Here is a 24679-nt window from a genome sequence, read left to right as displayed (position 1 = left end):
CTATAATCTATCTGTGATCCTCCACCTGTAACTCACCTGTAATTTACCTGTAATCTACCTATAATTTACCTATAATTTACCTGTGATCCTCCACCTGTAATCTACCTGTAATCTAATTGTGATCTTCCACCTGTAACTCACCTGTGAAGCTGATCTTCTTAAACTTCCTCTTCAGGTCTTCTTTGATCAGAATCTGCTGCTGCAGCGTCCAGTTCATCTTCAGCTGCTTCTCAACCACCCAGGGAAGGAGCTGCTGACAGGACTCACCTGGTGGATGAATATTAATATTAATAATAATAACATACAGGACTCACCTGGTGGAGGGATGTTATTAATATTAATAATTAATAATAATGAAAATAAATAGTATAAAGAGGACTCACCTGGTGGAAGAATGTTCTTATTAATGATTAATAATTATTATTAATAATAATAATAATAATAATAATAATAATAATAATAATAATAATAATAATAATAATAATAATAATAATAATAATAATAATAATGTACAGAACTCATCTAGTGGAGGAACGTTATAAATAATAATAATAATTATTATTATTTTCATTATTATTATTATTATTATTATTATTATTATTATTATTATTAATAATAATAATAATAATAATAATAATAATAATAATAATAATAATAATAATAATAATAATTATTATTATTATTATTATTATTATTAATAACAATAATAATAATAATAATAAACAGAACATTAAACATCAGAGATAATCTGATCTAATGTGTTCAACGTTTTACCTTCAGATGAGTGAAAATGAATCACAGCAGATTAAATCATGTTAATAACATCCTAAAAACAGGAAAATAAGAGAAAATAGAATTTTAAAGTGAATAGAATCAGAAAAGCAGAATAAAATGTTCCAAATGTCTAAAATAAAGAATAAAAAAATAGAAATGTCAGAGATAAATATAGTGTCTGGAAAAAAATATCCAAAAACAAAACAAAAAAGGAGATTAATGTTTGAAAACTGTCCACGAACTCAAATAAAATGTCCCTAAAATGTAAAACAACTGAAACAATAAAAACGTTTTTAAAAAGATGGCAGAAAAAATGTCTAGAAAATGTTAAAAAAAAATTCAAAAAGTATGAATAAAATCAGATTTAAAAATGTGAAAATAATTTTAAAATAATCAAGTGGTTGACAGAATAATGAATGCTGGGAGAAAGAAAATTAAAAAAAATACCAAAAAAATAATCAGAAAAAAACATTTTAAAAAGCCACATGAAAGTCAGAAAAATATTCTAAGAAAGTCCAAACACTATGAATAATATTTCCCCATAAAATATATTCTAATAATTCAAAAAATATTTGATTTTTTTTATGTCTGAAACAAATAAAGAATACCACACCAGTAGAAAAATGTTCCAAAAGTATTTTTTTTAAAAATCACCAAAATTCACAAAAGAATCAATAAGAGAGAAAAAGTGGAAAAATAAAATGTCATAAAAATGTCAATAAAAAAATAGAAAAGACTCAGAAACTCAGTACTATTACTAGTAGTATTACTGCAGTATTAGTATTAGCACTGGTACTAGTACTAATATTAGTACTAGTACTACGGCAGTACCTACCTGTGTTCCCTGTGCTAGTAATACTACTAGTAATACTAGTAGTATTACTAGTGATACTAGTATTATTAGTAGTACTACTAGTAATACTAGTAGTATTACTAGTAGTTTCTACCTGGGTTCTCAGTATTGGTATTACTGCAGAAGTACTACTACTACTACTAGTAGTACTACTACTACTAGTAGTAGTAGTAGTAGTAGTACCACTACTAGTAGTAGTACTGAGTAGTAGTAGTAGTACTACTAGCAGTAGTACTACTACTACTACGATGAGTAGTAGTACTACTACTACTACCTGTGTTCTCAGTAGTATTACTACTACTACAGTAGTATTACTACTAGTACTACTACTACTACCTGTGTTCTCAGTAGTATTACTACTACTACAGTAGTATTACTACTAGTACTACTACTACTACCTGGGTTCTTTGAGTTCCGTTTCCTTCTCTGAGGTTTAAACTTCATGAAATCTTGTCTGGTTCCACCGAAGCGAAGAAATGAAGGACTGAGAGCCGAAGACAAAGTTCTAACCTTAGAGGAGCTGGAAGGAAAACATTATTAATATTATTATTATTATTATCATTAATAATAATAATAATAATAATAATAATAATAATAATAATAATAATAACAATGATGATAATAATAATAATAATAATAATAATAATAAACACATTTAATACTTTTAATAAGCATCCAGAGCAATAAACCTGCACTCAAACATATGATTATTGTTAATCATCTTAAATTGTCTCCATGTTTCTGCAGATAAATCAATTCTGGATCAGACTGTTTCATTCTGATCAGATTTTATTTGTTTTCTCAGATTTTTGATTTTCCTTTTCATAGTTTTGACTTTTCTGTCATCATTTTGGAAGTTAATTAAATAATAAATAAAAAATGCAACTTTCAGCTCATATTTGTCACGTTTTTAATAATAAATTCAAAATTTAGATTTTTTACTCACATTTTACATTTTTAATTAAATAATCTGACTGTAGTTTAATATCAGAAATTAAACTTTAAATCAGATTTTCCGTCTTTCAGTTTCAGTTCTTTTTGATCCAGAGAACATTTAAAAGTTTTATTTTATATTTTTGACTCTAAAGTTCAGTTTTTGGTTTAAGTTCGACATTTTTAATCTGAACTCCAGATTCTGGATCTGGTCTTGGTTCTGGTCCTGGATCATCATCGGGTCTCACACCGTTTAAATGTTGACTTAATGAGACTCTGGATCAGACTTCAATACGACCAGAACTAGAACCAGACCCGGACCCAGACCTGGTTCCGACCCACCTGAGCAGCGCCATGAAGCTCTCCTCTGCGGCCAGACTGGCATCGATGGTGACGGACAGGAAGCGAGGATCCACCCGGCGGAGCACCGCGGACAGATCCGGCTCCAGAACCAGGTCCAGGTCCAGCTCCTGGACAGGGTCCGGGTCCAGCGCCCAGCCTCCATCCGGGCCAGTTCTGGTTCCGTGAGTCCGCAGAGAGATCAGAGAGAGAAGCAGCAGAAAGTTCATGTCAGCAGAGAGACAGGAAACGATCCGGGACCGCCCCCCCGTCCCTGCCCCGTCCTGATCCGGGACCGCCCCCCCGTCCCTGCCCCGTCCTGATCCGGGACCGACCAGACCACCAGAACACGGCAGAACCAGGACCCACCAGGATCCTTCCAGACCCGGATCCTCCAGAACCCTCCCGAGGTTTTAGTTTCATTTTGTTCACAAAGTAAAAAATAACAAAATTCCCCGACAGCAGGAAGATCAGGAACATGTAGGATTAATAAATACATTTAATAACAATATTAATACCACAGGAAAAATAATCAAAAATATTAATAAATTATTCCAAGAATAATAAAAAGGTTCCCCAAAATACTATTAAAATGGCCTAGAAATAATTATTAAAATGTTCTAGAATATAATATTAAAATGTCTTTAAAATATTAAAATATCCTGGAAATCATTGACAAAATGTCCAAAAACATATTATTAAAATGCTCTAGAAAATATTATCAGAAAAAGTTCTAGAATATAATATTAAAATGTCCTAAAACATATTAAAATGCTCTAGAAAATATTGTCAAAATGTAGTAGAATATTTTATTAAAATGCAATGGAAAAAAAATCTGAAACTATCCTAGAAAATATTCTTAAAATGTCCTGGAATATTATATTAAAATTTCTCAGAATATAATATTAAAATGTTCTAGAAAGTATATTAAAATGTCTTTAAAATTATATTAAAATATTCTAAAATATTTTATTAAAATGTCCTGGAAATTATTATTAAAATGTCCTATAATATTTTATTAAAAAGTCCTAGATTGCTAAAACAGAACAGGAAATATAATAAACGCCTCTAAAATGTTCATCAGTTATTTCAACAGTAATAAAATGTTCCTAAAAATGTGAAGAAAATTCTCCCTAAAATATCCCTAAAATATTCCAAAATGCATCCAAGAAAAATATTAATAAAATATTCCAGCTAATATAATAAATGTCTCAAAACTAGTGCAGTAATAAAATGTTCCAAAAAATTACTAGAAAATATCAACAATATTCCAAAATATTGATAATAATCCAAAATAATTAATTGTCCCAGAAAATATTAATAAATTGTTCCAGCCAATATAACAAATCCCCTGAAATTGTGAAGTAATCAGTCCAGGGCTAATAAAATATTCCAAAATGTATGTAATAAATATATTCCAAAACAATTATTTAACTCTCCTAGACTATATGAATAAATAAAGGCATTTAGTTATTAGTAATAAAATACATTTCCCAAGTTTTACCAGACTATTATTAAAATAGGCTGCAGTTATTAAAATGGCAAAAAAATAATACTACAAATATTTAATAAATTATCCTAATATTAATAATTGAATGCCCCAGAAAATATATCTAAAAAATAATAAAATATTCCAGAAATAAAAATGGTCCTAAAAAGTAATAAATTGTCAAAGTAAGTTACAATAAAATATATGAAAAATATAAATGAAATGACCTCATATTAAAACCTTTGAAAATAAAATGTTCAAAATATTAATATTTTCCAAGAAGATATGAAATAAATATTAATGTTATAATAATAATATTAAAAATGAAATACCTCAGAAAATATTAATATCCCAAAAATAATAAAAAAGAAACAAAAATTACCATTTCCAAGAAAATATTATTATATTAATAAAATATCCTCAGAACACTAAAACAAATTTTAAAAAAATAAAGAAAAATATTTAATAAAATGCTATAAAAAAAGTATAATTGAGAAATTTGAATAAAATGAATAAAACAAAGATAACAGAAATATTTAAAGAATTTAAATATCTATAAAGGAAATAAAATGACACAGAAAATATTTCGAATATTTAATAAAATATCATCAAAATGTCCCCTAAAAACATAAATATCTAAAATGTTTGTTTTTATTTATCATAAAATGTCCCAGGAAATATTTAATAAAATATTAAGAAAATATTAATAAAAAATATTAGAAATATAACGTCAGAAAAATGTCCCAAAAAATTCAAATAAATAATTTCTCAAAAATTCTGATTCTGAAAAAATTAAAGAAAAATATTAAATAAAATGCTTTTAAAAAGTATTAGAACCATTAGTATTAGAGAAATATTCATTAATTGTCCCAGAAGCATTAACGTGTCGCCCATAAATGAAAAAAACAAAGACAACAGAAACATTTACAAAATTTAAATATCTATAAAATAAATGAAATGACGGAGAAAATATTTAAAATATTTAATAAATATCATCAAAATGTTCATAAAATGTCTTCTAAAAATCTTAATATCTAAAATGTTTGTTTGCTTTTTATTTATCATAAAATATCTCAGGAAATATTTCATAAAATATTCAGAAAATATCCTCAAAATATTAATGAAATGCTAAAGAAATCAGAAAAATATTCCAAAAAATAAAATAAATAAAACCAAAAATTCTGACTTTCCCTCCGATGAATATGAGACCTTTGTGTGTGGTTGTTGTTGTTGTTTTATTCTACGTGTCCATTCAGCAGTGAATCAGACTGAGTGTAAAACCTGCTGAACAGGAACAACAACCTGCAGGAAAACACACGTTCAGATGTTTATCAGTGGGTCATAAAAACGTGGCTCTTTAATGATTCATGCTTCAGGATTGAGGCAGAAACAGCTTCAGCAGACGTTCTTCTACAGTATTTAATGAGGATTAACGTTAGTGGAATAAAAGCAGCAGAAGAAAACCTCTGAGGGCTTCAGATGAGAGGAAGGTCTGAAGGTTTGGTTAGAAGATCATCCACCTCCTCCTGGAGAGCAGCAGCTTTTTCATTCAGCAGCATCTGGAACACAACAGACATGAAACCTGACCAACAAAACTCATTATATACTATCATACAGTTTATACACACACACACACACACACACACACACACACACACACACACACACACACACACACACACACACACACACACACACACACACACACACACACACACACACACACACACACACTGGGATGGATAGAGATGATAGAGACACAATATGATCAAATATACACACAAAACAACCACAAAGAGACACAAAACAACCACAAAGAGACGCAGAATGACCACAAAGAGACACAGAATGACCACAAAGAGACACAAAACGACCACAAAGAGACACAAAATGACCACAAAGAGACACAGAATGACCACAAAGAGACACAAAATCAAACTAAATTGACACAAAAATAACACCAAAAACATGCAAAATAGTCATAAATACACAACAAAATATCAACAGACATAAAATGACTCAACAGGACTACTAGCTGTGTTTTAAACTTCCTGATTGTGCAGCTGCTGAATGAAGTCATGCAGGAGATAAAACTGTAATCAGCTCAAGTCCACATGATGGAGAACATGATCTGGTTGATTTAATCTGAACTGGAGAGTGTGTGTTTACTGTGTCTTATCTGTGTACTGTACCTGTGTGTAGCTGAGTAACAGGATAAGAAGTGTTGTTGGTTTTTTGTGTGTTCTAAAGCAGATTTCATCAACTAAACACGTTAGCTGCTAAGAAAACACAGTAAAGGGTCTATATTGTGGACATTTACACGTCTGTAGTTGTGTTTTTGGGGTGTAATCGAACATGTTTTCATGTTTAAAACCTCTGAATACAGAAACCTGCTGACAGATCGGACCATTTATCAGACAGAAACTGCAAAAATACACAAAAAAATGGACAGATTTTCAACTTCCTGACTGTCCTGAGGAGGCCATCATACTGCCACCACCATGCTTCACTGATGACTCACTTTAGCAGAAGCTACGATCTGATTGGCCTGTTTCCTGGACAGGTGTTCTATGGTTCTGGTTAGAAAAGCAACATCGGCGTTGGCCAGGTGGGTCAGAGTCCTGTAGCCAGCATTATACAGCTGCTTCGCCCTGGACTGGAAACAGGCAGGAAATGGACAGAAAACTTTATCAAAATGTATAGAAAAAACAAGATTTTACAACTTTTCTTTTTCTTTTTTCATAACTGATAAGGTCATTTTCAGTAAAAATATTACACATTAGGTGACAATTTTAAAGAACTATGGACAATTTTAAAGGGATTGTTGACAATCTTTGTCTTATTTTGGACAGATCTGGAGTCACTTGAGACATTTTAAAGTCATTTAGGACGAGTGTTAATAAATGTTTGACAATATCATATTTTGGATCAATTTCAAGTAATTCTGGACAATTCCCAGTCATTTTAAACAGGTTTGAGATGTAAATATCTAAAAACTGGAACCTTGTCTGGTCCAACTTTAACCAATCAGGTTCTATTGATTTTAGAGCCTCAACAGTTGGAGAAATGTGGACCAAAGACTGCATTTTAGTAGAAATATGGAAGTTTTTCTGTGTAAATAATCAGCAGAAAATCAATATTCTCTGACAAAGATCAGCGATACAAAACAGATTCATTTAAACCAAAAACACTTTAGAATAAATGTCCTTTTCAGACTAAAACAAAGCAGTAACTCATGAACTGATACTTTTATTAATAATTCAAATCAAATGATGTGAAAACAGACGTCAGAGGATTAAATAAATCACAGTATCTGTCCTTCAGAAGTTAATTCAGCTGTTTGATAAACAGCATCCTGTCTTTAATTATTTGTTATTTGGGACCAAAAACTAGATTTTATAAAATATTCTGGATGACTTATAGGAATTTCATCTTTTCAGACTTAGACATTTTCTATTTTCACCTTAAAAAACAAACCTGTGAAGCTATTTTAAAGGTTTATTATCTCCATAAATAAAACTATCAGCCATGAAATGTGGTGAGAACAGACAGAATAGTTTCATCAGGTCACAACAATTAGATGGATCCAGCACAGGACAGTTTAATTATTAGACTTTAAAATGGAATAAAGGTGCTCAATCTCCAGTCCAGGCTGGTCTAGTGTCTCCATAAAGTTCCTGTAAGGGTTTATCTATGGATGGATCCATGTTTCTACTAAAATCCAGTCTTTGGTCCACATTTCTCTAACTGTTGAGGCTTTAACATCAGTAGAATTTCCTGAATTGTCTAAACTGATCCACTAATGACTGAAGGACCTATCTATGGATCTATGTTTGGGGTTCCAGAAGTTCCAGAGGTTCCACCACTGACCTCCATGACTCCAGCCACCTCCATCAGAGGAATAAGTTCAGCTTTCACGCAGTAACTCAACCTCCTGGTCAGCTCCGTCAGCAGAGCTCTGTACGGCCACAACTCCTCCAGCTCCTGCAGAAAACCAACAACAAACCAGCATTTAGACCAGGAGAGTCCAACTCATCTTAGTGCAGGTTCCACATTTAGTCCAGTCTGATCTCCAGTAAAACCACAGCAGAATAACCTAGAAATAACCACAACTCCTAATGGTTCCTAATGTTCACATTTACGGAATTATCTTTTTACTAAACATCATGAACAACCTGAAATTTATCAAGAAAAATAAATTAAATTTCAGCAACATTCAGCCTCAGTTTATCATTTTTACTTTAAAAAAGTCAAAAAACAAAAACAAGCAAAATATTACAAAAATGAGATACAAAATAACAAAAGTGAGACACAAAATGACAAAAGTGAGAAACAAAATGACAAAAAATGACACAAACGCCATGAAACAAAACAAAGAGACAAAAAATTAGACAAACAAGTTACAAAGCGACAAAAAGTGGACAAACAACACAAAAAATTACAAGAGCGTGAAACAAAATGACAAAAACGACACAAAACAATAAATAAAGCAAAACACAATGACAAAAATGAGACAAAAACACAAGCGAGACAAAAAGGAAACATAAAACGACAAAAACACGAGACGAACAACAAAAGTCAGACAAAAAATGACAAAAAATTTTAAAAAACAAGACAAAATATTACAAAAATGAGACACAAAATGACAAAAAATTAGACAAATGACATGAAACAAAACAAAAAAAGAGAAAAAAATTGACAAAAAAGTTTCAAAGCAACAAGAAAATGAACACAAGTGGAAAAAAACACAAAATGACAAAAACGACACAAAATAATAAATATAGCAAAACCCAAAATGACAACAATTAGACAAAAAACACAAGCGAGACAAAAAGGAAACACAAAATGACAAAAAACAAAATGATAAAAGCACGAGACAAACGACAAAAAAAGACAAGACAAAAAAATTACAAAAACAAGACAAAATATTTAAAAAATGAGACAAAAAGGGACAAAAAATTAGATAAACAAGTTACAAAGTGACAAAAAATGGACAAAAAACACAAGCGAGACAAAAAGCGAAAGACCAACCAACAAAAACGAGAAACAAAACAACAAAAACATGAGATAAACAATAAAAGTCTGACAAAAAAAGACAAAAACAAGACAAAATATTAACAAAAATGAGACATAAAACAAAAGAACAATGAACAATCTAGTATTGTACTTTCTGATCAAAACAACTTGTCTAGAAATTATATTAAATTTATAGTTTTACAAATTTACAATCTGCAGTTAATGTCCTCTGGAATTTTTACACTTTGAGGACTGGATTGGACCCTCTGGAGGACCGGATTTAGACCCTGTGGAGGACCGGATTGGACCCTCTGGAGGGCCGGTTTTAGACCCTCTGGAGGGCCGGATTGGACCCTCTGGAGGACCGGATTTAGACCCTGTGGAGGACCGGATTGGACCCTCTGGAGGACCGGTTTTAGACCCTCTGGAGGACCGGATTGGACCCTCTGGAGGGCCGGTTTTAGACCCTGTGGAGGGCCGGATTGGACCCTCTGGAGGACCGGTTTTAGACCCTCTGGAGGACCGGTTTTAGACCCTCTGGAGGACCGGATTGGACCCTCTGGAGGACCGGATTGGACCCTCTGGAGGACCGGATTGGACCCTCTGGAGGGCCGCTTTTGTTCCGTGGGCCGTATGTTGGGCACCCCTGGTTTAGACCTTCAGACTGTGGACTCCTGGAGACTTTTTTTCAAACTAAAACACATGAAGTCGACCAAACAAAAGCCTGAAAGAGCAGAAATGTTAAATCTTGTCATAGTTCCAGATGTTTGTGTCGTTCGGTCCTGCCCTACGGCTGATTCATCACGTTCCTGGTCTCCACTAGAACCTGTTGAGCTGCTTTAAGGAACACAAACACATTATTTATTACTGCAGCTGCCCAGTAGCTCCTCCCCAGGCTGCTCTGATTGGTCGACCACAGCCAGGTGAGGAGGTCAGCCAGAAGGAAGCTAGCAGTTAGCAGGAGTTATGCTAGCGTGATGTTGTAGATGATTAACAGAAGAAAAGGTTCCAGCAGGTGGAGTTCATCTAAAGTCTGCAGACCTTTAAGGATCTAAAGGAGCAGCTATAAACACAGAGAAGGAAAGGAGGAAGTGAAAAGCAGAAGCAGCTCAGATTCCTGCCTTTATGATGTGTCTGCGGCTAGAGCTAACTCTGAACTCTACCACAGATTAAAGATAGTTCCAGGACCTGACAACCATCCAGAATAACTTAGAAATGATCAGAAAACGGCAGAAATGGTGGGAAAATGACTTAAAATGTTTATAAAATGACTCCAAACTTGTCCAGAATAATTTACAAATTCCCTAAAATGATTCAAACTGATCTTTGCAGATGTTTTATGAGAATAAACAGCAGTTATATAAAACAATGAAGTAAAGGAGGAACCAAAAAGGAGAATGTGCAGTAATTCATGTCGTTATTGAGTCTCTGTGCGTCTTACAAGTAAGCATTCAAAATAACAAAAACAGAACTCCAGACTAAGCGAAATCTGTCCAGAATGACTCAAACATCATCCACAATAACGAAGAAATGTCTAAAATGATTTAAAATCTGTCCAAAAACAACTTGATATTTGTCTACAGTCATTCAACAAATGTCCAAAATGACTCATAATCATGATTTAGAGCAAATATGGCAACACAAGGTCCCAGCTTTTACATATTTGGACTTGAAATTTGTCCAAAATCACTCAAAGTTTAACCAAAACAAGGTAAAGATTGTTTAGAACCCCACAAATTAGTTCAAAATTAATCAAATTTGCAGATTAAAATCACTCAAAATGAATCTAAAATGGCAATGATCAATAATAAATAATTACATAGATATGATAAGTAATAATTGTGTCCCCAGAAAGACCCTGTAAGTGAATATAATGTGAAAAACTTCATATTTGTCTAATCTTACTTAAAAAATGTCCAGAATAACTTGAAACTTGTCCAGAATCTCTCAAATTTGTCCAAAATGACTCATAATCCTGATGTGTGTCAAATACAGCAAAACAAGGTTCCAGTTTTTACATTTTGACCTGAAACGTCTCCAAAATTACTCAAAATTATCTAAAATTACTGTAAATTTGTCCAAAATAAGTCCAATTTTACCAGAATGACTCAAAAATTAACCAAAATAAGATAAAGATTGACCAGAATCTCTCAAATTAGTTCATAATTAATCAAATTTACAGATTATAATGAATCTAAAATGCCAGCAACGAATAATTCTATAAATCCTCCAGACTGATTCCAGAGATGCAGCAGATCCTCTAGAAACTCTGAAGGAGGAACCTCAGATTAGACTCTCTGGACTCAGTTTGATCAATAACCCGACTGATCAGATCGGTACCTGTGTGAAGAGCAGCACGGCGCTGCAGAACGCTGATGAGGAGCTGAGCAGCGTCTGGACGAAGCCTCGGTTCAGACGGAACCTTTCAGAGACGCTCCACAGGTCGGCCTCCTTCAGAACCCAGAACAGAACCAGAGCCAGGTACATCCGGGTCACCACGGTCTGGTCTACGCTCTGGAACAGAACCAGGATTTATGAACGTTTCTGAATCCACAGAGGAATAAAGCAGAAATGTATTCATTAGTGCTGCTGATTCTCCTAAATGTAAACTATTAACAACACTCAGGTCTGACGCACCACAGTCTCATATCTCATTATTCTATGTGTCATCTGGGTCTCATTTTGGTCATTTTGTCTTTTTTTTGTTGTTTGTTGTATTGTTTGTGTAATCTTGTGTCTCGTATTTCTTGTTTTGTGTCATTTTGTGTCTCATTTATCCCATTTTGTCTCATTTTTGTTTTTGTATGTTGTTGTTTTCTTGAGTTTGTGTCTCATATTTCTTGGTTTTGTGTCATTTTGTGTCTCATGTTGGTTGTTTCGTCTTGTTTCTGTCGATTTTTGCATTGAGTTTTCTCATTTTGTGCCTCATATTTTTTGTTTTGTGTCATGGTGTCTCATTTTTGTTGTTTGTTGTCTTGTTCTTTTTCTCATTTTTAGGTGTCTCTTATTTCTCGTTTTGTGTGATTTTGCATCTCGTTTTAGTGGTTTTGTGTCCAGGTGAGGTGCCTGTGAGTGTTTTTCTGCAGCTCTTCACCTTTTTCACCGTCTGTCCTGCAGCTTTTCTTGCCACGAAACTCTCTGGGACTCCGACGGCGGCCGACATCTTCTGCTCTGCAGCCGACAGCAGCGTGAACTACATCAGAAACACACCTGGTCAGAACACACCTGAGGGGGCGGGGTTAGGGGCGGCGCAGCTCGTACCTGTCTGAAGTAAACCATCCAGTCCGGTCTGCACTGAGGAACCAGGTCGTACGGAGTCACCAGGTAGACCAGGTGGAGGTAGCTGTTCAGCAGGAGACCCTCCAGACCTTTGGACAGATCTTTGTAGAGAAGGTCGCTGAGGGTCAGATCCACCGAGCCTGAAGACAGACGGACACGTTCTCCATTAGTTAGTTAGGACGAAACTCACCCTGCAGCGCCCCCTGCTGGGTCACAACCACAACTGAACTCTAGCAGAGGAAAATCTGAAAGACTCCAAAATTACCCCAAAAAGAGTAAAAATTACCCTGAAACATTCAAATATGCCAGCAAAAACATGGAAAATCACTACAAAAACAAACAAATTTACCATGAAAAGGACCAAAACTACCATAAAACAGGTGAAATTGCAAAAACTTAAATTTGGCTCAAAAAACCCTGCAAAATAACCACAAAAAAACACAAAATCACCCCAATGAGCCAAAACTACCTTGAAAGGTTCAAATACGCCAGGGAAGACACTCAAAATCACCACTAAGTATCAAAACTACCACAAAACAGCTGAAATTGCAACAAAAACTCAAATTTGGCACAAAAAACATAGAAAACTACCCCAAAAAGAGTCAAAATTACCCTGAAATGTTTAAATATGCCAACAAAAACATGGAAAAATCACCACAAAAATGGCCAAATTTACCACAAAAAAACCCCACAAAACTACCAGTAAAGAGGCGAAACTGCGGCAAAAAAATCTAATTTGGCACAAAAAAACATGCAAAATAATCACAAAACGGCCAAAATTACCACAAAAAGACAGAAAATCATCCCAAAAAGAGCCAAAACTACACTGAAAGGTTCAAATATGCCAGGAAAAACATGGAAAATCGCCACAAAAAGTACCAAAACTATTACTAAAAGGACCAAAATTACCACAAAACAGGTGAAATTGTGACAAAAACTCATATTCGGCCCCCCAAAAAAATCAACCAAATACGACTCAAGTTCCTTCCTGACCTCCTCAGAACATCTGGTTCTTCATCTTCAGTAACATTACAGTTGTTGGTAGGCATACTCCAGAACTTTGTCCCAAAATTATTAAAATTTGCCCAAAAATTGTCAAAAACTTCTAGAAAATGACTCAGGATTTTCCCAAATAATTCAAAAAAATGTTCAAGCGGACCTGAAATTTTGTCCAATTCGAAAATTGTCCAGAATTGGTCACATCTGGATGATCTTCAGACTGAGACACCTGGATGGATTTAAACTGATCTGGGCTCAGTTTTTCCCAGAACTCAGATGTGTTTCTCCTCCTAAATGTCATGGTTCTATCTGCTGGACTGATAAAGTTCTGAGGCTCAGAAATGATGGAAAAAGTCCATTAAAAAGTGATAAATCTGGACCCACCTCTATGGACTTCAAGGACCTGGAATATTCTCAGTGAGACGAAACGTAAAGACTGGAAGCAGGAAAGGAGAACGTCCCCTGGAGAAAGTTCTAGAGTAGACCTACTGACAACTGGAGAAAGTTCTAGAGTAGACCTACCTCTAGAACTTTCTCCAGGGGACGTTCTCCTCTATGGACTTCAAGGACCTGGAACTCTGGAAATATTCCCAGTCTGAAGGTAGAACTCTGATCATTGATAAAGTTACTGGAGATGAAGAACCAGATGTTCTGAGGAGGTTCTGACCTTTGTAGGTGGCCTTCCCCAGCCTGGTGACTTTCAGATTGGATCCATCGAGTTCTGCTGTGATCAGATCTTTGTCCTTCAGGAAGTCCAGGCTCTGCTGCAGAACCTCCGTCAGACTCTTGTGGGCACACAGATGCTGCTGCTGAACAAACAGCAGCGTCCAGCGCAGGAAGTCCTGCAGCTGCTGCAGCGACGAGGCCATCTGCAGAAACACCCACAATCAGTAACCAGATACCAGAGGCTGATCCAGGATCTGGTTCAGAGAGTATTCGAGAAAAAACATCTGCATCTGGAAATAAAACATCTGCTGCTGTTACCCGTCACATACCACTGTTGGTTTCTGTCTCATAGTTCGTGTTCTGGGTTATTTTGTGTAAAATTTACTTTGTTTTGTTTCTCTTTTTTGTTGTTTTGTGTCTTGCTGTGTCTCGTTTTGTCTCTTTTTTGCCCTTTAGTGTCTTTTTGTGTCTCATTTTTGTCCTTTAGTGTCTTTTTGTGTCTTGTTTTTGTTGTTTGTCCTCGTTTCTTGTTTTTCTCATTTTATGTCCCGTATCTCTTCTTCGCCCCCTGGTGGTGTAGACTAGCTCTGGTGGAACGTCACCTCACTGAGGGGAAGGAACCTGAGCTGGTGGAGGTGGAGCGATACCAGCTAGATATAGTTGGGCTCACCTCCACGAACATTAAGGGTTCTGGAACCAGAATCCTGGAGAGGGGTTGGACTCTCTCCAGGGTGTGGGGATCTTCAGGAACCCCCGGCTGAGCGTTGCTCTGTTGGAGTTCTCCCTGGAGAACCAGAGGGTTGCCTCTCTGAGGGGAAACTCCGACTGTTGTCTGTTCTTATGCACCAACAGCAGTTCAGTGTTCAGCCTTCTTGGAGTCTCTGGGTGGTTCCTGGAAGGGGGACCGCCTGGGGACTTCATAGTTCTCCTGGGGAACTTCAATGCTCATGTGGGCAACGATGGAGAAACCTGGAGGAGTGATTGGGAGGGACGGCCTGATCTGAACCTGACTGGTGTTCTGTTATTGGACTTCTGTTCTAGTCATAGACTGGTCATAACAAACACCATGTTGGAGCATCAGGTTCTCATCAGTGTACCTGGTACCAGAACACCTTAGACCAAAGGTTGATGATCAACTTCATAGTCGTATCATCAGACCTGCTGCCGTATGTCTCAGACACTCGGATGAAGAGAGGAACAGAGCTGTCAGCTGATCTCCACCTGGTGGTGAGTTGGATCTGATGGAAGACTGCTGGACAGACCTGCTAAACCCAAACGTGTAGTGAGGGTGAACTGGGAACATCTGGAAGAGGACCCTGTCCATGAGGTTTTCAACTCCCACCTCTGGAAGAGTTTCTCCTGCATCCCGGGTGGTTGGGGACGTGGGCTCTCTGATCAGAACCATTCAGTCTCTGTACAACCAAAGTGTTTTTTTTCAGCCTCTACAATGTTTTCATGACAATTAATCAACTGACAGGAAAATAATCAGGAGCGAGTTTAATGACGGAATATTTGTTCCATCATTTGTCAAAAAAAGCTAAATACTGCATCTGAAAATCAAATTTTTGCTGCTTCTCATGATCACACATCGGTTATTTGGGAGTTTGGGGATTTTTGCTGAAACAAAATCAGACATTTAAAGACAGACTTTTACATTTTACAGACCAAGAAATGAATCAGTTAATAAAACAACAACCACCACATTACCTGAAGATGAAAGCTGAGACTTTACAGGCAAACAAACACAGCTCCAGTGTAATAAACTATACAACAGATCAATAAATCAGGTTTACGTTTAATCCCACCAGCGACAGGATCAGACTCAGGATTCCTTTTCCGTCATCCATCATCAGGTTGCTGTAACAGTTTTCCATTGGAGCGCAGACCAGAGATTTAGCCTGAAACCACAATAAAAACACAACACATCTGCATATTACAGCTGAAAGACGTCTGTATCTTCAACAAGATAGCTTCTAACTGAGGCTGCAGTTATTGATTATTTACTGGATGAATCAATCAGCTGTTTGGTCTGAAACATCAGAAACATGTAGATCAGTTTCCTCTAATGTCCCGTTTCATCCAAACACCTTCAGTTTACCGTTTTTATTCATTCCTGTCCTTCTTGTTGTTTTGTGTCTTGTTGTTGTTTACTCACCGTGCTCCTGTCCTTGTCCTGCAGGATGAGAATACTCTCCCCTACAGAGTCGATTCCAGCTCGTCCAGCTCTTCCAACCATCTGCTTGTACTGACTCCTCTTCAGGAAGTCTGAAGCCACGTATGGAGACCTGAGGATCACCCTGGAGGACCACCAGAGACCAGAGGAGACCAGAGGACCACCAGAGACCAGAGGAGACCAGACACCAGAGGAGACCAGAGACCAGAGAAGACCAGAGGAGACCAGAGAAGACCAGAGACCAGAGACCAGAGAAGACCAGAGACCAGAGGAGACCAGAGACCAGAGAAGACCAGAGGAGACCAGAGGAGAACAGAGGAGACCAGAGACCAGAGGAGACCAGAGACCAGAGGAGACCAGACCAGAGGAGATCAGAGGAGACCAGAAACCAGAGGAGACCAGAGACCAGAGGAGACCAGAAACCAGAGGAGATCAGAAACCAGAGGAGATCAGAGACCAGAGGAGACCAGAGACCAGAGGAGACCAGAGACCAGAGGAGACCAGAGAAGACCAGAGACCAGAGGAGACCAGAGACCAGAGGAGACCAGAGGAGACCAGAGGAGACCAGAGAAGACCAGAGACCAGAGAAGACCAGAGACCAGAGGAGACCAGAGACCAGAGGAGACCAGAGACCAGAGGAGACCAGAGGAGACCAGAGACCAGAGGAGACCAGAGACCAGAGAAGACCAGAGGAGACCAGAGGAGAACAGAGGAGAACAGAGGAGACCAGAGACCAGAGGAGACCAGAGACCAGAGGAGACCAGACCAGAGGAGATCAGAGGAGACCAGAAACCAGAGGAGACCAGAGACCAGAGGAGACCAGAAACCAGAGGAGATCAGAGACCAGAGGAGACCAGAGACCAGAGGAGACCAGAGACCAGAGGAGATCAGAGGAGACCAGAAGAGACCAGAAACCAGAGGAGACCAGAGGAGATCAGAGACCAGAGGAGACCAGAGACCAGAGGAGACCAGAGACCAGAGGAGACCAGAGACCAGAGGAGATCAGAGGAGACCAGAAGAGACCAGAAACCAGAGGAGACCAGAGGAGATCAGAGACCAGAGGAGACCAGAGACCAGAGGACATCAGAGGAGACCAGAAACCAGAGGAGACCAGAAACCAGAGGAGACCAGAGGAGATTAGTGACCAGAGGAGACCAGAGACCAGAGGAGAACAGAGGAGACCAGAAACCAGAGGAGACCAGACCAGAGACCAGAGGAGACCAGAGACCAGAGGAGACCAGAGACCAGAGGAGATCAGAGGAGACCAGAAACCAGAGGAGACCAGAGACCAGAGGAGACCAGAGACCAGAGGAGATCAGAGGAGACCAGAGGAGACCAGAAACCAGAGGACAACAGAGACCAGAGGAGATCAGAGGAGACCAGAGGAGACCAGAAACCAGAGGAGACCAGAAACCAAAGGAGACCAGAGACCAGAGGAGACCAGAGGAGACCAGAGGAGAACAGAGGAGACCAGAGGAGACCAGAAACCAGAGGAGACCAGAAACCAAAGGAGACCAGAGACCAGAGGAGACCAGAGACCAGAGGAGACCAGAGAAGACCAGAGACCAGAGAAGACCAGAGGAGACCAGAGGAGACCAGAGGAGATCAGAGGAGACCAGAAACCAGAGGAGACCAGAGACCAGAGGAGACCAGAGACCAGAGGAGAACAGAGACCAGAGGAGACCAGAGACCAGAGGAGAACAGAGACCAGAGGAGAACAGAGACCAGAGGAGAACAGAGGAGACCAGAAACCAGAGGAGATCAGAGGAGACCAGAGGAGACCAGAAACCAAAGGAGACCAGAGACCAGAGGAGACCAGAGACCAGAGGAGACCAGAGACCAGAGGAGATCAGAGGAGACCAGAAACCAGAGGAGACCAGAGAAGACCAGAGGAGACCAGAGGAGATTAGAGACCAGAGGAGACCAGAGACCAGAGGAGAACAGAGGAGACCAGAAATCAGAGGAGACCAGAAACCAGAGGAGACCAGGCCAGAGACCAGAGGAGATCAGAGGACACCAGAGGAGACCAGAGGAGACTGGTTAGAAGGATTATATGGATGTGTGACGGCAGAGAAGAAGCTTTTACTGAGAGAAAGTCAAAAGTTCTGAACCAGAGGAGAACCGAGGGAGAACCAGACCGAAATCATGGACAATTTTAACCTCCATGGAGACAGGAAGGGTTTAGAGCAGGATTATGTCCTTTAGTTGGTTTCAAAACCAGCTGAGTTAAAGTGTTCTGTCTAAGTTGTGTCGTTTCTCCCCTTGTTTGTCCTCTGCTTATCATCAGTAGATGTTCCACCATGCTGGATGGATCTATAACAACTAGAAGATGCTCCACCATGCTGGATGGATCTATAACAACTAGAAGATGTTCCACCATGCTGGATGGATCTCCAACTACTAGAAGATGTTCCACCATGCTGGATGGATCTATAACTACTAGAAGATGTTCCACCATGCTGGATGGATCTCCAACTACTAGAAGATGCTCCACCATGCTTGATGGATCTCCAACTACTAGAAGATGTTCCACCATGCTGGATGGATCTATAACTACTAGATGTTCCACCATGTTGGATGGATCTATAACAACTAGAAGATGCTCCACCATGCTGGATGGATCTCCAACTACTAGAAGATGTTCCACCATGCTGGATGGATCTATAACTACTAGATGTTCCACCATGTTGGATGGATCTATAACTACTGGAAGATGCTCCACCATGCTGGATGGATCTATAACTACTGGAAGATGCTCCACCATGCTGGATGGATCTCCACATACTAGAAGATGCTCCACCATGCTGGATGGATCTATAACTACTGGAAGATTTTCCACCATGCTGGATGGATCTATAACTACTAGATGTTCCACCATGTTGGATGGATCTATAACTACTAGAAGATGCTCCACCATGCTGGATGGATCTCCACATACTAGAAGATGTTCCACCATGCTGGATGGATCTCCACATACTAGAAGATGTTCCACCATGCTGGATGGATCTCCAACTACTAGAAGATGTTCCACCATGCTGGATGGATCTCCAACTACTAGAAGATGCTCCACCATGCTGGATGGATCTATAACAAGTAGAAGATGCTCCACCATGCTGGATGGATCTATAACTACTAGAAGATGCTCCACCATGCTGGATGGATCTCCAGCAGCCTGTATTTATTGATAATAATTTAATAACTCAGACGCCAGTCTCACCTGCGTGCAGGTAGGTTGATTCCTGCTGCCAGGGTGGAGGTACAGGTGAGCAGACAGAGGGTTCCTCTGGAGTAGGCCTCCTCCAACAGCCTCCTCTCCTCAGAGGTCAGTCCACTGTGGTGGTAGGCCACTCCGTACGGAACCGTCCTGCTGAGAACCGGACACACCGTCCCGTTACCGCCGTCCTTCAGATCCCGGAGCAGCATTGCCTTATCGGCCTCCTGGTGCTGCAGGAACTCCCTGAAAGAACCAGGAGAACATCTATAAACACAGAGGGGGACACAGAAGGAGAACCAGGAGAATATCTATCAACACCGAGGAGGACAGCAGAACCAGGAGAACCCACACTCACTCCTTCAGGTATCTGCAAATCATCTGAGCCACGTTCTCACAGTTCTTCTTGGTGGGACAGAACACCAGACAGGAGTGGGTGGGAATCACCTCGGTTACCAGGGCGATGATGTGGTCCGGGTCCATCTTCTGCATGGAGCTGGAATACTGCAGAATCGAACCAGAAGAACCAGAACTTAGATTATTGTAGACACAGTAGATGTTCCTGCAGAACCCAACCAATAGCAGCACAGAGACTCCATCAGGAGAAGGAAAACTCAAACTTCTTCCTTGTTCTTACTTTGAAGCTGAGCAGACGAGAGAACTTGAAGCAGTTTTCCTCCTTTGGGTCGACCTCGTAGATGGTGTCGTTCACTTTAACGAATTCTTTCAGCTCCACCTGAAACCAGCAGAAAAACTGTTGAATGTAGAAAAAAACATTTTGAAACTTAAAAAAGTCAAAAAAAAGAGAGAAGACGATAAAATTCAGTCGTTCTGGATGACTGAATAATGTTGGACACGTTTTTGTTGTTTTGATGAAAGTTTTAGGCAGTTTTTTCATATTGCGAGTCATTTTATAGAACCTTTTTGTCATTTTTGACATTGATTTAAGTAATTCTGGACTGTTTTTTGTAATTTTAGATAAAGTTTGAGTCATTTTGAGTAAGTTTATGTCATTTTGGTCAAATTTTTTTTCGTCAATTTCCACATTTTTGATCAGTCTGATTAATTTTTGGGGGGATTTCAAAAGCTTGAGTCATTTTTTAGCATTGATTTTGTAATTTTTGAACATTTTGAATGATTGTGAACAAATATGTGTAATTTTAGGCAAGTTTTTTATATATTTTGAACACATTGTGAGTCACTTTGGACAGGCTTTTGTCATTTTAGACATGTTTGAGCCATTTTGGATGATTTTAAGGATTTTTTTTGTCATTCTAGATAAAGTTCGAGTCATTTTGGTGAAGTTTATGTCATGTTTTGGTCAAATTCTGAGTCTTTCTGAACAAGTTTTAAGTAATTTATGACATGTTTTGAGTTATTTTGAGATTTTGATCCAATTTTTGGTCAATTTTCACAACTTTTGATCATAGTCTGATCAGCTTATTTGGTGGTTTCAACAAAGTCTGAGGCATGTTTTTTTTATTTTGTCCTTTTTGACAGTTGTGAACAATGAGTAATTTTAGGCAAATTTTTTAAATATATTTTGAACACATTTTGAGTCACTTTGGACAGGTTTTTGTCATTTCTAACAGCAGTTCATCAGCGTATAGAGGAGTCACCTACAGGCCTGAAGTCACTGCTGTAGTTTTCTGCCCTCAGAAACGTCTGCAGGTCTCTGATGTTTCCCAGGGTGGCGCTCATCCCAATGATCTGAGTCGTTTCTGTGAAAGAACAGAGGGTTCTTGTAATTCTCTGCAGGTTTACAGGTTTAAAGGGACTCTAAGAGGAACTTACTGCTCATAAACTGAACCTTGGCCAGAGTCATTTCAATCACAGCTCCTCTGCTGCCGTCGCCCAGCATGTGAAGCTGCAGACAGAAGAAGAAAACCTGTTAACCTGCTGCTGCTTTCATCCACAGCAGACTTACTTACTTCCAGATCAGAGCGTCTACAAAGGAACAAAACATTTAGCAACAGGAATCTGGAACTGAACCAAACAGGATTTTACTTTATGATCAAAACAACAAAAGTCAGGCAAAAAAACAACGAAAATAAGAGAAAATATTACAAAAATGAGACACAAAATTATTTCACAAATTACACAAAAAAATTACACAAAACGACAAAAAATTACACAAATGACACAAAAAAATGGTCCAACGACAAATACGAGACAAAAAAACGACAAAAATGAGAAACAAAACAACAAAAATATGAGAAACGACGTAAGTCAGACAAAAAAAAAGACAAAAAATTACATACTGAGACACAAAATGACAAAAAATTAGGCAAATGACAAAAAGTGAGACAACTGAAACAAAAAACAAGAGATAAAAAAATTCAACAAAAAGTTACAAAACGACAAAAACAAGGACAAACAACACAAGCGATACAAAAACCCACAAGATGACAAAAACGAGACAAAAAATAACGAATAAAGCAAAACACAAAAAGACAAAAATAAGATAAAAAACACAAGTGAGACAAGAGGAAACACAAAATGACAAAAACGAGAAACAAAGCGACAAAAGTCAGACAGAAAAAAGACAAAAAACAACAAAAACAAGACAAAATATTACCAAAATGAGACAGAAATTACACAAAAAGACAAAGAATGAGACAAACGACACAAAAAATGGTCAAACGACAAAAACACAAGACAAACCACACAAAAATCTGACAAAAAAAGACAAAGAAACGACAAAAACAAGACAAAATATTCCAAAAATGAGACACTAAATGACAAAAGAACAAAGAACAATCTAGTATTTTACTTTATGATCAAAACAATTTGTCATGGTCAAGAAATTTTAAATTTATAGTTTTACTCATTTAAAATTTGTCATAATGTGTTCTCTATAATTGTTACACTTTGAGGGCCAGATTGGAACCTCTGGAGGGCTGGTTTTGGCCCGTGGGCCTCATGTTGGAGCCCTCCTCCAGAAAGTTCCTACCTCATCCACCACCAGCAGCCCCAGGTCCTCCAGCCGGCTGGTGTCTATCAGAGAGTTCACCAGGCTGTGGGCCTTCTCGATGGTCGCCACGTAGACGGACTTCTTGTTGCGTCTCTTCACCGGAGGAAACCTTCCCTTACTGCCGGCGTACTCCTCCACCATGAAGTCCAGCTCCAGGCCGAAGCTGGCCAGCCCTCGGACCTGGAACCAACCAAGAACCAGAACTTAGATTATGCTATTTAAGTTAGAATGAAGTGCAGTGACACTGGGAGACGGTATCCCACAGGGCTCTATACTGGGTCCTCTTTAATTCTAATAAAATGGCATTAAATATCATGCTGTAACACACACATTCATGTATTATTGAAGTTTGTGTCAAGTTTTTTGCCATTCTGTGTTGTTTTTGTCCTTTTGTGTCTTGTGTCATTTTGTGTCTTGTTTTGTTCATTTTGTGTTTCGTTTTTTTCATTTTGTGTCTTGGTTTTGTCGTTTTGTATCTTGGTTTTTTCATTTTGTGTCATTTTTGTCATTTTGTGTTCCATTTTTGTCATTTCAGGCCTCGTTTCTTCAGGTTTGCATCTCATTTTTGTGGTTTTGTTTCTTGTTTTTGTTGCTTTGTGTGTCTTTGTGACAGTTTTGTCTCTGTGATTGATTTGCTTACTGCTTTTGTCACTCTGTCATTTTTCTGATTTTATGTTTCCTTAATGTCATTTTAGGTCTTTATTCTGTTTTGTCTTGTTTTTGTTGTTTGTGTGAAAACTGTGGACTTTTATTGTCGTTTTGTGTCTCCTTTTTGTAGTTATGTGTCTTGTTTCTGCTGTGATATTTGTCTATCTCCAGACCTTTCCTCTCTACTCTGCTCATCATCAGTAGAAAGATGTTTCACCATGCTGGACGGATCTCCAACAACCTGCTCCTCTGTTCTCTGTTTTTGAGCCATGCTGCATTTATTTATTCATCCAGGAGGTTTTACTTTCCTCTCAGCCTCACCTTCTCCTGGACCAGAGATATGTACGGCAGGATGAACAAACAGTCCTTCTTCCTGCACAGCAGCTCTCTGAGGATCAGGATCTCTGCCACCAGAGTTTTACCTCCACTGGTCGGTAACGAGTAGATCAGGTTTTTCCTCTGCTGGACGCAGTCCAGGTTCAGACACGTCTGCTGCCAGTCTGCAGGAACAAACACAAGAAACACTGGGGTCACTAAAGAGACACAAAGAGACAGAAAATAGAATAAAAAGACACAAAACAACCACAAAGAGACACAAAATAGAGAAAAAGACAAAAAACAACCACAAAGACACACAAAATAGAATTAAAAATGCACAAAACTACCACAAAACAACCAAAGAGATGTGCAGCTGATTATTTTCCAGATTTAACTGTCTTCTCGTTTCTTTCTCACCGTACAGGCTGCTGATTCCTCTCAGGTCCATCATCAGGTCCTTGACTCTGGTCGGGAGTCCGTAGAACGGTCCCAGGTCGGGAGTCTCGGTCGACACCGTCTCCATGGCCTGCACGGCGACGCTCATCTCCTCGGAAACCACCGTCTCCTTCAGCGCCGCCGTCCGAGAGACGCCGGCCGGAACGACGGCGTTCCCGATCATCGTCCTCTTCAGCTGGTCGGCGACGCTCCTCCTCCTCCTGGTTCTGTCCTCCGTCTTTGTTTCCGGTCCCGCCTCTTTCCTGACAGACGTCGTCGAGGTTTGATGTCCGTCCTGCAGTCGACTCCTCTTCGCCTGGTCTCGGACTTCCTGTTGGAACTGCAGCTGGCTGGGCGGTAAGTCCTCCAGAGGTTCCTCGTCCCCGATGGCGTCCAGGATGGAGTCTGTGAGGACTTCGTCATGTTTCCCGTCCAGCTGATCAGTAGCTCGCTGTCTTTCATTCTGTTCAGCATCGTCCAGCTTTGCCAGCAGCGAACTGTCCTCCAGGAAGCTGTCATAGTCGGCGAATAAATCCTCGCTGTCGCTGCAGAACTGGAGACGAAACACAAGA

At 38.7% G+C, this 24679-nt stretch overlaps 2 protein-coding genes across 15 annotated transcripts in view; both read right to left on the bottom strand.

The window, feature by feature from the left end:
- hpse (heparanase) overlaps nt 1-3291 on the bottom strand; it is a 33589-nt gene extending 30298 nt beyond the window's left edge. For 7 of the 10 annotated variants that reach the window (XM_055004065.1, XM_055004068.1, XM_055004062.1 and 4 more), the window contains exons 1-3: nt 2903-3161; nt 2023-2147; nt 142-267 (exon numbers count right to left, since the gene is read on the bottom strand). In XM_055004065.1, coding sequence (XP_054860040.1) covers nt 142-267; nt 2023-2147; nt 2903-3129 — 478 coding nt within the window. In that variant the 5' untranslated portion in view covers nt 3130-3161. Of the gene's footprint in view, nt 1-141; nt 268-2022; nt 2148-2902 lie in introns of all 10 variants that reach the window. The other 3 variants (XM_055004071.1, XM_055004069.1, XM_055004070.1) reach the window with 3 other exon arrangements.
- helq (helicase, POLQ like) overlaps nt 2939-24679 on the bottom strand; it is a 31646-nt gene continuing 9905 nt past the window's right edge. For 3 of the 5 annotated variants that reach the window (XM_055004048.1, XM_055004051.1, XM_055004052.1), the window contains 17 exons: nt 24090-24660; nt 23676-23854; nt 22686-22886; nt 21527-21599; nt 21356-21453; nt 20370-20468; nt 20091-20236; nt 19739-19978; nt 16504-16645; nt 16142-16246; nt 14350-14551; nt 12666-12823; nt 12499-12597; nt 11745-11918; nt 8259-8372; nt 6910-7044; nt 5429-5947 (listed from right to left, as the gene is read on the bottom strand). In XM_055004048.1, the coding sequence (XP_054860023.1) occupies nt 5864-5947; nt 6910-7044; nt 8259-8372; nt 11745-11918; nt 12499-12597; nt 12666-12823; nt 14350-14551; nt 16142-16246; nt 16504-16645; nt 19739-19978; nt 20091-20236; nt 20370-20468; nt 21356-21453; nt 21527-21599; nt 22686-22886; nt 23676-23854; nt 24090-24660 (2820 nt within the window). In that variant the 3' untranslated portion in view covers nt 5429-5863. Of the gene's footprint in view, nt 3077-5428; nt 5948-6909; nt 7045-8258; nt 8373-11744; nt 11919-12498; nt 12598-12665; nt 12824-14349; nt 14552-16141; nt 16247-16503; nt 16646-19738; nt 19979-20090; nt 20237-20369; nt 20469-21355; nt 21454-21526; nt 21600-22685; nt 22887-23675; nt 23855-24089; nt 24661-24679 lie in introns of those variants that run through there. The other 2 variants (XM_055004049.1, XM_055004050.1) reach the window with 2 other exon arrangements.

The sequence above is a fragment of the Amphiprion ocellaris genome, chromosome 17 (assembly GCF_022539595.1).
Source record: "Amphiprion ocellaris isolate individual 3 ecotype Okinawa chromosome 17, ASM2253959v1, whole genome shotgun sequence".
NCBI classification, from domain to species: Eukaryota; Metazoa; Chordata; class Actinopteri; family Pomacentridae; genus Amphiprion; species Amphiprion ocellaris.
Note: the sequence above shows the minus strand (reverse complement) of the source record. Positions and strands in the feature narration are given on the sequence as shown.